This window comes from Galeopterus variegatus, unplaced genomic scaffold (genome assembly GCF_000696425.1).
Source record: "Galeopterus variegatus unplaced genomic scaffold, G_variegatus-3.0.2 Scaffold1558, whole genome shotgun sequence".
Classification (NCBI taxonomy): domain Eukaryota; kingdom Metazoa; phylum Chordata; class Mammalia; order Dermoptera; family Cynocephalidae; genus Galeopterus; species Galeopterus variegatus.
In genome coordinates, this window is record NW_007727669.1 from 134,339 (window position 1) to 147,936 (window position 13,598).

The 13,598-nt window shown below is 49.2% G+C and overlaps 1 protein-coding gene across 1 annotated transcript; it reads left to right on the forward strand.

Moving 5' to 3' along the window:
* Positions 1-6,127: 6,127 nt before the first annotated feature.
* Positions 6,128-11,640, forward strand: CD207 (CD207 molecule, langerin). The gene is made up of 6 exons (XM_008577651.1): positions 6,128-6,214; positions 6,312-6,428; positions 7,893-8,267; positions 8,865-9,016; positions 10,883-11,001; positions 11,490-11,640. Exons 1-6 carry the CDS (start codon positions 6,139-6,141, stop codon positions 11,638-11,640), a joined length of 990 nt encoding a protein of 329 aa, XP_008575873.1. The 5' UTR covers positions 6,128-6,138.
* The last annotated feature ends 1,958 nt before the right edge of the window (positions 11,641-13,598 follow it).

Here is a 13,598-nt window from a genome sequence, read left to right on the forward strand (position 1 = left end):
CCCTCAGTGTGACTGTATCTGGAGATAGGGCCTTTAAAGAAGTAATGAAAGTTAAATGAGGTCAGAGGATGTGGCCCTAATCAAATGTGAATGGTGGTGTCCTTGTAAAAAGTGGAAGAGACACCAGGGATAGACACACACCGAGGAAAGGCCATGTGAGGACATACTGAGAGGGCGGCCATCTGTAAGCCATGCAGAGAGGCCTTAGAAGACACTAAACCTGCCGACACCTTGATCTTGGATTTCCAGCCTCCAGAACTGTGAGAAATAAACTTCTGTTGTTTAAGCCGCCCAGTCTGGTGTGTATTATGGCAGCCTGAGCTGACTAACACAGCTCTCACTGCTTTTGTGTTCCCAAACTCTCAGCTCTGTCTCCTCAACTCAGGGAGCTGGCCAGCTCCACCTGGTCCCCCTGCCTGCCTCACAGCCTGGCAACTGTGAGCAGGAAGCGGGGCAATCACAGGGTCACCTTGTTCATTTCCTGTCTCTCAGGGAGCCCTGTCCTTCGTGGCCTGGTATCCAGTGTCTTGAAAATAGTTGTTTCACATGTTTTGTCTGTCTGTTTTGTTGTTTCAGGTGGGAGGGTAAATCTGATCCCTGTTCCTCTACCTTGGTTGGAAACAGAAATCCCATGGATTTTCTATATGAGGTAGGACAGTATGAAGGATTGTCCTAATAGAGGTTTCAACACATCATAAAGCTGTACTACTGTGGACAAGGTGGCCGATTGGTTAAGGTGATGGACTGATAAAGCTGTACTAATTAATTCTGTATGGCTTTGGTATAGCAATAGAAAGAGTAATGGAAGACAACAGAAAGTCCAGAAACAGACCTATAAATATGTGAAACAAACTCAAACTATTATGTAGCATGAACATACTGTATGATGAAGATGGCACTTCATAGCTGGTGATGAAATGACGCATTGCTTCAGACAAAGGTATCAGGACAGCAGGCTATCCATTTAGAAATGGATAGGTTAGATTTCTTTCTAAAATCAGGGAATAACATGAATCCCAAATGTATTAAATATAAGTAATGAAAACGTAAAAATTTACAGTGGAACACAAAATCGAAATTATCATGCAGATGTAAGTTTGATTTTGAAGTTATCCATAATACATTATTAAGCACCCCTCCCAAACAAAGCAAACATATCTACACACTATACTTGTATGGAGTGTAATTCTAATTTTGTAAATTTTATATGCTTATATAATGTATTGGTCAGGACTCTGGTTGCAAGAAACAGAAACTCATCCAATTAAATTCAAATGAAAATAGGAGTTTTTTTGTCTTTGTTTGTGTTTAGATAAACCAAACCAAGAAAGGCAGTGTCTGTGGGAAATGGGACTCAGGTTCAACTGGATCCAGCACTCAAAGGTATCAAGACTCTCCCTTTTTGTCTCTTCATCAGTTGTCTCTGCTCCTGTCTCCATATTGGTTTTATTCTCTTGGGATCTTCCACATGTCAGGGGACTGACTGGTCACTAGCAGCACTAGAGTCACATGTATATAGCTCACAATTTCAGGAGAGAGAAGAGCTACCTGCCTACCCAGACCCTGGAGCCTGTCCTTGTGATGTGCCCACTCATGCCTGGGGGCAGGTGGGTGAGGAGGATGTGGGATTAGCAACCCCATTCAAATCACATGGTTAAAAGTGGGGAGTAGTTTCTCAATGGAGAGGGATTTTTGGTGGGTGCGGAAGGATGCTGGGGAGTATAAATAGGAGCTGTCCTGTTACACACTTATATAAATATGTGCATAGTTATAGTTGGACATAGCTATGGGTATAGGTGTAGATTTATGTACATATAGGTACAGTGGGTACGACTGTTGGTTTTTTTCCTGTATGGTGGGTATTTTTTTCCTTTTTTCTTACCTGATTTTTTTTTCATAATCAACATCATTAGTTATATCATAAAGAAATAAAAGATTTAAAAAGAAACTATGCACATTTTTCCCAGGAGCCCTTTGTTATGTTCCTGACGTGAATTTGCCCTTCCCACTCATGCCACAGACATGAGTTCTTTGACCTGAATAGTTTGGAGCAGTCTCCTCTGCCTGGTACCCAGCAGTTCTGCAGTGTGGCCAGGTTGCCCAGCCCCCTGCCATACGTATCTCTCTCTTTATGATGGCACTGTACGTACTGGCCTAGTCACTAGGGTCTGGCTCCTTGTCACTGTTTCAGAGAAACCTGACCCCACATAATGTTATAAAAAAGAGGAAGCTATTCCTAGGGTCAAGGGAGTCCTGGGGAGGACCCCTGCAGTGTCCTTAGTCCATTCTTGTGTGGGGAGAGTCTTCCTTTCTCCCCAGAATTAAGAATACCATATCTTTTAAACAAGAGGAGCGCTGTTACTGAGGGCAGGGTCTATGGCTCGCTTTTTCCTTGCTGTCTCCCCAGCACCCAGACATAGCAGGCACCTTAGAGGAATGAATGGTCCCTTCCACCCTGCCTTTTTTCTCTCCCCTATCCCCTGTTCCCAGGGCACACATCAAGAGCAAGCATGGAGTCCCTTGATTTTCTAGGGTCTGCTGATCAAATCCCCCACCACTTTGTACAGGAGTCCCCTCTGAGACCCGTGGGCCAGGTCTGACCAGCTGTAATAATCGTCCCCTCTCATTTCACAGTCATTCTCCCCTCTGCTCCCCACCTGTCCTCCACCTCCCTCTCTTCTCCTCCCCTGTCCCCACTCCCCAATTTGTTGTCCACTCCAGTGTCCTCCATGCCTTGACCGGGGGACTTGGATTACTACTCCTTGGAGGACTCCCAGTGCTGCTGGGACATTTCAAACAACCTGGGTCTCTTTTCCCCTTGCACTGATTATATCCATGGTCCATCTCCAAGCACAAGGCTGGTCCCAACCAGAGAAGGGAAGAAGTGGCCAACCTGTTTCCTTCCTCCACCCTTGTTCAGAGAAAATCTCAGCACTCAGAAGCACGGGGAGAGGGGAAACAGAAAAATGATCACAGACTTCCCTTTCTGATGTCACAGCAGTGATTTTTGGTCACTCTAGGTTTGGCCAAAGTTCCTCTTCTGTTTGGAAGAGCCAGGCATCTCCTGAGTGTGCAGAACTGCCTATACTCCTGGCAGGAGAGTGTGGCTGAGGCACCTGCCTCCTGCTCTGTCTTTTCTTCTCCCAGGCCAGGGGCCAGGTGGAACACCCAGAGGTTTGCACCTGGAGGGAGAGGGGCTCCGCAAATACCTGTAAACGAGCATGGCCATTGGAAAACAGCTTGTGACTCACTCTTTCCTGCAGAGTGGGAAATGAAACTTCATATGGTTTGAGACTTTCATACAATCTCCTCTGAAACCCCAGAGGGGTCCCACCCTAGGATTTCATGCTTCTTGTACAGCTTCCTCATGCTGGACTAGCCTTTTGCCCAGCAATCAGCAGAATATCTACCTGAGGCCTCCACGTCCATCACTCGAAGTGAACGCTCCCCAGCCCCAGTCTCTTCCTATGCAATGGGCTCCAGCTCAGTGAGGCTTCCTGATCCTTTCCTGGGACCTCTGAGAGGGCATCTGGGGGCTATATCAATAACTTGTGCTACAAACCAGCAGAGATTTTGGAAAAGTCAACTTCTTGACAGAAGGGAAAGGGACAAGATACTCCCTAGACATGTTGTGTGGCAGCTTCTGTCCCTCAAATGCCCCAGGAGGAGACCAGGACCCCAGAGGGCCCTTTCTACTGGGATCTTGAGTAACTTGGATTCTTCTCCACCCTCTGGACTATAACAGGTTGTGGATGTAGGTCCAGAAGACAGGAGCAGAAGGGCTGAAGTGACTCTGGGGTTAGCCTGGGTACCAAGCATGGGAGTCCAGAAGCAGAACATTCCAAGCCCTGGAACCAAGACTCTGCAACCAAATGAGCAGCTGAAGCAAGTGAGTATATTCACAAAAGTTCAGAGGTAGGCAGTGAGTTAGATTCAGGCCCTTAGTTTAGGGATTAGCCAATGTCAAAAGTTAGAGCAGACAGCAGGCTTGGAAGCTACAGACAGAATGTAGGTAGGGAAGAGATGAGACAGGACAAATGGGACAACATCCTTGTTCCTGGTTTCCTTCCCAGAACTTGGGGAGTGAAGTGTGGGGTCCTCTCTGGGTTTCCTCATCCAGTCAGAGAAGTGGCTCCAGCCTGAGGCCCATCAGCTGGAGAGAGAGCAGCAAAGTCCTGTAAACAGAGAGGCAGGGTCCTTCCAAATATCAAAGGCAGCAGAAGCCCCTGCAAGTATAGGTAGCTATTTCCTCAGCCCTACTTAGCCCCCACCTCTGGTCCTGGACACCACTTGTCATCCAGCCCCACTAGCCAGCTTTCTAGTCCTGTGGCCAGAGCGTTTGTTCATTTGGGTAAGGTATGAATCACACTTCCTCTTATGCCTTTGCTGTGTAAATAAATGAGAACTGCTGGAGGATGTGGTAAGAAGCAGCAGCTTCTGGAAGGAGGTCACAGTCCACAGACTATGTAGATGTCAGAGTAAAGACACCAAGTCGTCCGTTCATTGTCCATCCATCCATCCACTCATCCATCCTCCACTTGTCCATTCATCTGTGCATCCTACGTGCATTCATTCATCCATCCATCCTTCATCCACCCATCCATCCAATTTTCTGGACTGACTTCCTTCCTTTTCTCCTCTCTTCCATCTATTCCTCCCTTTTCCCCTCCCCTCTTTGCCACCTTCCAAGAAATATTTGTCTAGAGTCTGCTGCATACCAGGTTTCTCAGATTTGGCAGACTTCTTCAAAGCATGAGACGCTGCCCAGGAGAAAACTTAGTACTTCACGGAGCTCTAAGTTAGCTCCTCTCTGCCTTGAGAATATCCCACATTCTCTATTTAGGAACTCTCTATTTGGAGCTGCAGGGAGGGAGAAAGGAGGTAGGGACAGAGAGTGGGGACCCTCTGAGCAGGGTCTCCCATCCGCCCTCCCCTGTCACTTGCCCCATCCGAGAGAGAAAAAGAAGCATTCCTAGTCTGATGTTGCTGAGCCTCCCCACTTCATCTGAAAAGCTCACAAGCTGCAGGAAGCAGGGAGGAGAGCCCAAGTCTTACATTTACATTTTGAATCTCCAAGCTGCATTTTATAAAGCGAGATTGTATCAGCTAAGATGCATTAATAACAGAAAGCAGGGGCCGGCCCTGTGGCTCTCTCGGGAGAGTGCGGCGCTGGTAGTGCCGAGGCTGTGGGTTCGGATCCTATATAGGGATGGCCGGTGCGCTCACTGGCTGAGTGTGGTGCAGACCACGCAGAAAAAAAAAAAAAAAAAAAATTAACAGAAAGCAGAATATCTTATTGCAGTGATCTCCTAACTGGTCTCCTTGCTTCCAGGCTTCCTGCACCCCAATCTATGCTCCTCACCATGATCAGCGTGATTTTTCTACCATGTTCCTGTCCTGCTCTCTCTCCTGCCCAAAGCGTTTCACGGGCCCCACATCACCCACAAGCCAGAGGTAAAGCTCCTTCACACAATCTTCAAAAGGGTCTTGTGATCTTAGCCGGGTGCCTCGTGAGCCCCACGCCCTCACCCTCCCGTCCTGCACGTTACACTGCAGCAGCACCACGCCATTTACAGTGTGCCAAGAGAGCGCTCTTACGCCCCCACAGTTTTAAATATGCACATCTCTCTACCTGGAACTTTTACCATTACTCCACCCTCTGTACTTCCTTTGAACTGTGCATATTCATCTACTGTTATGCTCATCTCCTGACACTGTGATTTACTTGCTCAGGTCCATCTTTCCTCCAGACTGTGAGTTGCTTGAGTGCCAACTTATTCATCTTGGTGGCCCTGCCTAGTATGGTGTCTGGTACCTAGGCAGCACTCAGTGTGTATTTGTGGGGTGAGCAGATGGGTGGATGGGTGGTGGGTGAGGGGAATCTTACAAGAGAAATGGGATAGCTTTGGGGCAAAATGTAACAGACTCCCAGAGAAGAAGACACACGGCCTCTCGCTGAAAGCTCAGACATTTGAGGAGGGGACTGAGCTGTGGTCTAGACCAGGCAAAGTGTCTAAGCCAGGAATGGGGAACTTTAGGATGACAAGGTGACTTGCTGTGGGACTCACTTCCTGTTTCCTCGAGATAAAAGGTGTGTGGGGAGACAGGCAGCCACAAGGGCAAGGGCGAGCGTGCAGGATGAAGGCTGCAGAGAGGGAGGTCCCAGACGTGCACTTCACTGTGGACAAACAGAACATCTCCCTGTGGCCCCAAGGCAAGCACCAGCTGCTGCTCAGAGCCTGCTCGGTGCTCTGTGCTCAGACCCCCTGTTTGCTGTTCCTTCAACAATCATTTGCTTCTTCTCCCGACAGAGCCTCCTCCCAAGTCAGCTCCGTCTCTGGCCATGAGGCAAACTCCCACCATCCGAGCTGCGTTAATCTGCCTGTCGCTGTTCCTGGTCGTCTCCGTCGTGCTTCAGGCCATTCTCTGTGAGTGCTCACGTTTCATTGTCAGGGCTTAGTCCTTCTCCGTGATCAGCTGGCTCCTATGAGATCCACACCTTCTGTTCCCTGCTCTCTGGTGCTCTCTCCTGCCTGTGGGTTTTCATTTGTCTCCTCATCCTCTTTCCACGTGAAGTAACAGGGGTGCCCCGTCCCCAGTAAGACAAGCTGCTGCTCCTTCCTTCCCAGTTTCTGGAGGCGGGGGGTTCTGACTGGGAACAGTGCTTACATGTGTGCTCAGGGATACACTCCTCTGTCCCCAGGAAACAGTCATCTATTTCTTTATCCTAGGTCATTTCACTTTCTCCACTCCCGCCCCCCAGGCTCTGTGTCCCTTGGATTCAGAGCCATGTGGATAGCCCCTGATAGTGAGTGCAATGGCTCCTGATCCCATGAGGGACTGAGTCCCAAGAGTGTCCTCAGCCGTAACCGACCAGATGGAGAACCTGGCCAACAAGCCAACGAATCTGTATGTTCAGCCTCTCACCAGGACCCCTGCATGCTCTCTTCATCCTTGTGTCCCCAAGAAGGTCGAGTCAACAGAGGCTTCCTACTCATTCACTGGATGAGTAGCTTATCTTTCTTCCCTCTGGTTCTGCCAAGTTCATGGCTTCTGCTGCTAGCAGAGTCTTTTTCCTCCCACCAGGTCACTAGAAAGCAGAGAGAGGGAACATCTGTTTTTTCCCTTCATGGACTCATGACATATTTGGTCTCAGACTTGCAGCCTCTGAGCAGGGTCTCCCATCCGCCCTCCCCTGTCACTTGCCCCATCCGAGACTTCTGGTCTCTAACAGGGTCTTTTCCGTGGGACTCTCCTTTGAGTCCTCTTGGTTTGTTTTTGGCCCCTCTACGGTACCCAAACCTGGGACCTAAGCAAAGTGTGAAAGTGGGAGGGGTGGTGGTGGGGTAGTGATTTCATAATCTCCCTTTCCATGTTCTTTGGCGACAAAGCCACTTCCAGATTAGGAGTCTGCGGGGCTGGCCCTTCCCTTCGCCACAGAGAGGTCTGTACGCAGACGTGGTGCTGCTGCAGGGGTCTCTGAAAGGAAAGAGAAGGGCTGGCGATGAAGTGATGGGGCCCAGAGGGAAGCAAGCATCGGGGAGAGTGACAAGGAGGTACCTGGGGGCATCCCTTTACCACATGTGCCCTGAACACTCAGCAGAAGTTCAACACTGGTTCCAACCCCTGCTTCTGCTTGCCTGTGAGGTCTTCTCGCAGGGAGCCTGCGTTTTATCAATCTTCACATTGTCTGCATCCACCAGAGCATCCGGCACATGGAGGTCCTATTGCATGTTTACTGTACATTAGTGAAGGATTGGAGGGTCGGTGGCAGCTCCTTGGACTATCTTGGCTCCTTGGGAAGCTTGAACCTGCCCCTTCCCTTCCCTTCCTTTTATCACCCTGCTAACACCTCACTCTTGCCCCTGGCCTCTTGACTCTCTCCAATCCAGATCCCTGGCTTATGGGCACAATATCAGATGTAAAGACCAATGCCCAGTTGCTGAAAGTTTGTGTGGACAACATCAGCAACCTGGGTTCTGAAATTAAGAAGAATAGCGGTGACGTGGAGGCAGCTGGCGTTCAGATCCGGATGGTGAATGTCAGTCTGGGCCGTGCGCATTCTCAGATCCTGATGTTGAAAACCAGTGTGGAGAAAGCCAACACACGGATCCAGGTCTTAACAGAAAGTTGGGAAAAAGTCGATGATTTAAATGCCCAAATCCCGGAGTTAAAGAGAGAAATAGATAAAGCCAGTGCTTTCAATGCAAAGGTCCGGGGACTCCAGAGCAGTTTGGAGAATATCAGCAAGTTGCTCAAACAACAAAGTAAGTGACTCAGAAAATAACATTGCCGGCTGACAGTGGCCCATGGGACCTTGCCTGTCTCAGATATAAGGCATTGGCATGGTGGGCGAGGATGGGAAGGGGAGAGGAGAGGGGCAGGCATGGGTTAGTAAGTTAGGAAGAGAGGGCTTAGTATTGGGGGTGGGGAGGACTTAGGGGGGTTAGGAGAGAAGAGACCAGGGTCCAGGTTGGGCTCCCACACCAAGGTGCAGAATATGAAAACATCAGGGAGTGTCTTGCCTGGCCCAAACCTAGCCATTTCCCAATAAGTTTCTTCCCCGGAGCCCAGGGGCTCAGCCTCTCATCATGGCCAAGGGAGAATTGCTTCTCCCTTGTGGGAAAGACAAATTCTTGGCCTGTCCTCTCACATTCTCTCCTCTGTAATCCCAGAGGCTCTATCAGTCTCCATCAGACTTTCAGCATCTGGGAAAGTGTCCCCAAACCCCTACAGAAGGACCCTAGGACCCCAAGCCTAGCCCCATTTGCTATTGTCTCTGGGATCCCACTCAAGTTCCCCTACCTAGCCAGCACCCCAAGAAAACAGGTACCCCAGCATTCACCTTTAGCTTTGTTCTCCAGGTGACATTCTACAGATGGTTTCTCAAGGCTGGAAGTACTTCAGGGGAAACTTCTATTACTTTTCTCACATCCAAAAGACCTGGTACAGCGCCCAGCAGTTCTGTGTGTCCAGGGAGTCACACCTAACCTCAGTAACCTCCGAGAGTGAACAGGTGAGTGCTGTTCCTATGGGCTCTGTGCAGGGGCTGTACTAGCAGCTGGATCAGGGAGAATGGGCAGATTATGCTGCAGTAACAAAAATCCCCTAGTATCGGTGACCTGACAATGAAGGATTATTGCTCACTTATACTACATGTCCAACAAGGATTCTGCTTCTTGTGGTTACTTAAAGACCTAGGCCGAAGCAGACTTCATCATAACACATTTCCACAGTTGCTGAGGCAGGAGAAGGGAACATGGCAAATTGTGCATTTCATCTTAAAGCTTCTGCCTGGAAATCACTCATGTCACTTCTGCTCACATTTCATTGGCCAAAGCAAAGTACGTAGTACTCCTAGCTTCAAAGAGGCCAGGGAGGTGCAATCTTTCCATGTGTCCAGAAAACAGAAAGATTTATGAACATCATTAGTGACACCACAGTCTCCTTCCTGGTGAGGCAAGATATTGAACAGGCCCCCTTCATCTGTTTTCTTTAAATTTTTTTTTATAAGTAAACAAAATTTATTGCTTACAGTTCCATAGGCTGGGAAGTCCAAAGTCCTGGGAACACATCTGGTGAGGGCCTTCCTTGGCGGTGGCTTCAGCAACACAGGGTGTCCCATTGCGAGATGGAGGATGCAGAGAGAGTAACCTCCTCATTCACTCTCCTTTTAAAGCCACCAGAGCCACTCGCATTGTTCCAAGAATAGATCAATACATTTGGGAGTGTACAGAACTCACAATTTAATCATCTCTTCAAGGCTCCACATTTCTTTTTTAAAATTTATTTACTTACTAATATTATTATTATTTTTTACATTCTAAGATGTTGTGGAGCAGTAGGGGTGAAGGGGGAGATAAAGGAGAGGGGGCGGTGGCTTCAGCAACACAGGGTGTCCCATTGCGAGATGGAGGATGCAGAGAGAGTAACCTCCTCATTCACTGTCCTTTTAAAGCCACCAGAGCCACTTGCATTGTTCCAAGAATAGATCAATACATTTGGGAGTGTACAGAACTCACAATTTAATCATCTCTTCAGGGCTCCACATTTCTTTTTTTTAAATTTATTTACTTACTAATATTATTATTTTTTTTTACATTCTAAGATGTTGTGGAGCAGTAGGGGTGAAGGGGGAGATAAAGGAGAGGGGGATAGGACGGGAGGACGGGGAAGCGGGGAGGGGGCATGGTCGAGGCCTGTGGCACCCCCCTCATTCAGGCAGAAGAGCCCAGGGGGCTTCTAGCAGCGGCTCCATAGTGACTGGGCTGGATGCAGACATTGGGGGGCATGGCTGGGGCCCTCAGCCTCCCACCGCCCCAGCTCAGGAGCCTGGAGGCCCCCTTCATCTGGAAGGTGGGGTAGCAGAGCAGGTGAGAGCACGGGCTCTGGAGTAGATTCTAGAGTCCTAAGTCTGCCGTCTAACTAGTCCTAGAGTCTTGGGTAGAAGACTTAACTTTACTAGGCCTCTGCCTATTAATTGATGATACATGCATGATAATAGTACCTGCCTCAGAGAACAGAGGAGGAAATGCATATAAAGGGCTTGGCATAGTGCTGCTCACATATTAAGGCTCACTCAATTTAGCTGTTATCATCTGGGCCATTCTCTTGGGGTCCTTGCTTTGGAGATTAGCTAAGACTTTCTTGTACTCCAGCACCTGCTCCCTGAAGGGCAGAGAGCCCTAGGTCTTGAGTTCCTTAGTTGTAGGACAAAGGCTCTGGGCTGTGGGCAAGGGCAAGAAGAGGCTTGAGAGAGGTCAGTGTGCACATTGTGTCTGTGGGCTCAGGGACTGTCACTGGGGATGGGTGAAGAGTGCCAGAGAGGGATGCCCAACTCCCAGTCATGGCCATGCCTCTGCTCATTCTATCCTCCCTGCAGGAGTTTCTGTATAAGTCAGCAGGTGAAGTTTTCCACTGGATTGGCCTGACCAAAGCAGGGAGTGAAGGGGACTGGTACTGGGTGGATGACACTCCATTCGACAAGGTCCAAAGTGTGAGGTAAGCCCCCAGTGTCCTCCCTTGCAGCCCAAATTTCCTGGGCCAGGGCCAGCGCATGAAGGGTGGGGTGATGTTTTCCTGTGAGCAAGAGGGTGGCAGGAATATTGGAACTGAGATCTAGCTCTCCTCTGCCACTAATTGGCTGTGGGATTTGGGACAAATCCGTGGTTCTCTATGCCCTCAAGGGCTCAGCAGCAGGGCCTTCTACCCAGTTTGGGCAAGGATCCTGTCCAAAGTCTAGGGCTTTGCAGTGTGGGTTTATGTAGGGGCTCATGAGTTAAGGCTGATTTAGCCCTAACTTGGGGCATGATTGGAGGCTTAGAGGCTGAGGTCTCCGCATCCCCTTCCTCTTAGGCTTGGGTGCAAAAACTTGCTATGCTATCACCCAGGACTATAGCTGAGGCTCAAGTAACTCATTTCTTCACTGGAATAAGTTCTTGATTTTCCAGCTTTGCAAATACATCTTTCTTTGTTTTTTCTCTTGGTAGGTTCTGGATTCCAGGTGAGCCCAACAATGTTGGGAACAATGAACACTGCGTCAATATAAAGGTGTCCTCGCTTCAGTCCTGGAATGATGCCCCCTGTGACAATAAGTATCTTTTCATCTGTAAGCGGCCCTACATCCCATCAGAACCATGACAGCACTGGCTCGCAAGCTCACCCTTACAGCTCCGATGCCTGTTGAACTCCTTTCTTTCTCCCATACTCCAAGATGACTTTACACCTTAATTTTTCTTGCTTCAAAATTATACCAAAGGCATCCTGGAGTCTGTCTGCCTTGGCTGGGAATTCTCCAACCCTGCAGAGGCAGCTGGAATGGAAAGAACTTGGGTTAGTTGGGAGGGGAGGGTAGAGAAGATGTTGACATTCACACTGCCTGGGTAAGGTGGATCAGGACCTGTCATCTGGGCAATACTCTGGGCTTTCTTATTCCTTCAGAGAGGCCTTGATTTCATCATATAAAAGTTGATCAACCAAGTAATTCTCCTGACACTACCACTTGGGGCTTTTCCTAGTTGATTCCCTAGATTCCCACTTGTCCGCTTAGGAGAACTGGGGGCTGGCAGAGGCCCGTGTCTTCACTGGGAAAGCTCTGCTCTTGGTGACAGTGCAACATGGATTCCCACTGCCCTCCTCACCTGTGTCCTCTGAAGCCTGAATCTTTTCTTTCCTGGGGTGAGCTGACCTGGCACAGGTCAGGGCTGACATGGACATGTGTCTCTTTTAGAGCTGGGCCAGCACCCCTCTTCCCCTCCTGCTCTCTCAGTAAACTCCTTGTCCAGTTCTGTCTTCTGTCCCCCAGCTGCCCAGCCACTGTCCGGTGAGCTGACCTGGCACAGGTCAGGGCTGACATGGACATGTGTCTCTTTTAGAGCTGGGCCTCTTCCCCTCCTGCTCTCTCAGTAAACTCCTTGTCCAGTTCTGTCTTCTGTCCCCCAGCTGCCCAGCCACTGTCTCTTGCCAGTCAGTGAGCTCTGCACCTCCTCTTTCTTCTGCATTTTGTCTCTTTTTATGCCTGGTGCATGGGAAGTGGCCTCCAGCACCTTAAAAACTTCACTTCAAAGCTTCTTCAAAATAAAATAAAATGCCGCCTGGGTCAAGGCCCCCCTCTGTGTGCACTTTCTCATTCCTGGTTGTACAGGTGAATGTGGGCAAGGCAGTCTGCTTTGCTAGACAATTCAGGGGTATCCTCAGGATATAATTGAAGGGTCAAAAATAATAAGGAATAGGGAAGTTCAGCCCCAGAAATGCCACAAACTATGAGCAGTACTTATCTCTAGTTTTTATGGAACTGAAGTAGGGCAAGGTCTGCAATGTCACGACCTTGGTGATCTCTCTTCTTGGGAGTTCACTGGACAGTCTTCTATTCTCCAGCTTTAGTCCTAAGAAAGAGACTCATCAAGTTTCCCACTCTTCACAGAGACCTTGTTCACAGGCATCAGGTAAAATCCCAAGTCTCGTGGCTGAGACAGGAATCCAGGCAAGGGCCAGCCCAGACAGGATTGGGGCAGAGAGAAAGCTGGAAGGAGTGCAGGGGTAGGCACGGCAGAAGTCTTCGTTTGGGCCCTCCTTAGGGTCCTGGGGAAAGGATGCTTTCTTTAAATGACTGTGACCGACAATGTGTTGTTTTGGGTGCAAAGGGGTCCGAGCTAAGGGCACAGGCTTGTATTGTAAGGCCTAAGATATCATATACTGCTGTGACATCATTGAGCTTCATAGGCCCCAAAGGCTTAACCTGAGTTCCCCTGCCCTCACCAGATATGCCCCCCACCTAGCTGCCCCCCCCAGCTAGTTTCCCTATCAACTGGACCAGCTGCACCCCACCTAGTTTTCAACATAATGGGTTTCACTTCCCTGCCAGCGTGGGAAACTTTCAAACAAGCCAATCACATCTTCCTACAGGAACTGGGGGCATCACATCCTTTTGTTACTATGATGCCTACCTCCCATAGCTCTGCATGTTCACTCTGCTCCCGAGGGTGTCTCCGTGTGGCCTGGCATGGCTGGTGATGTCCTCCTCTTTTGGACTGTATGTGCGACTAGTAAAGTGCCATCCATCTCATCTGTCCAGAGTTGGATGTCATGTGTTTGGCCAT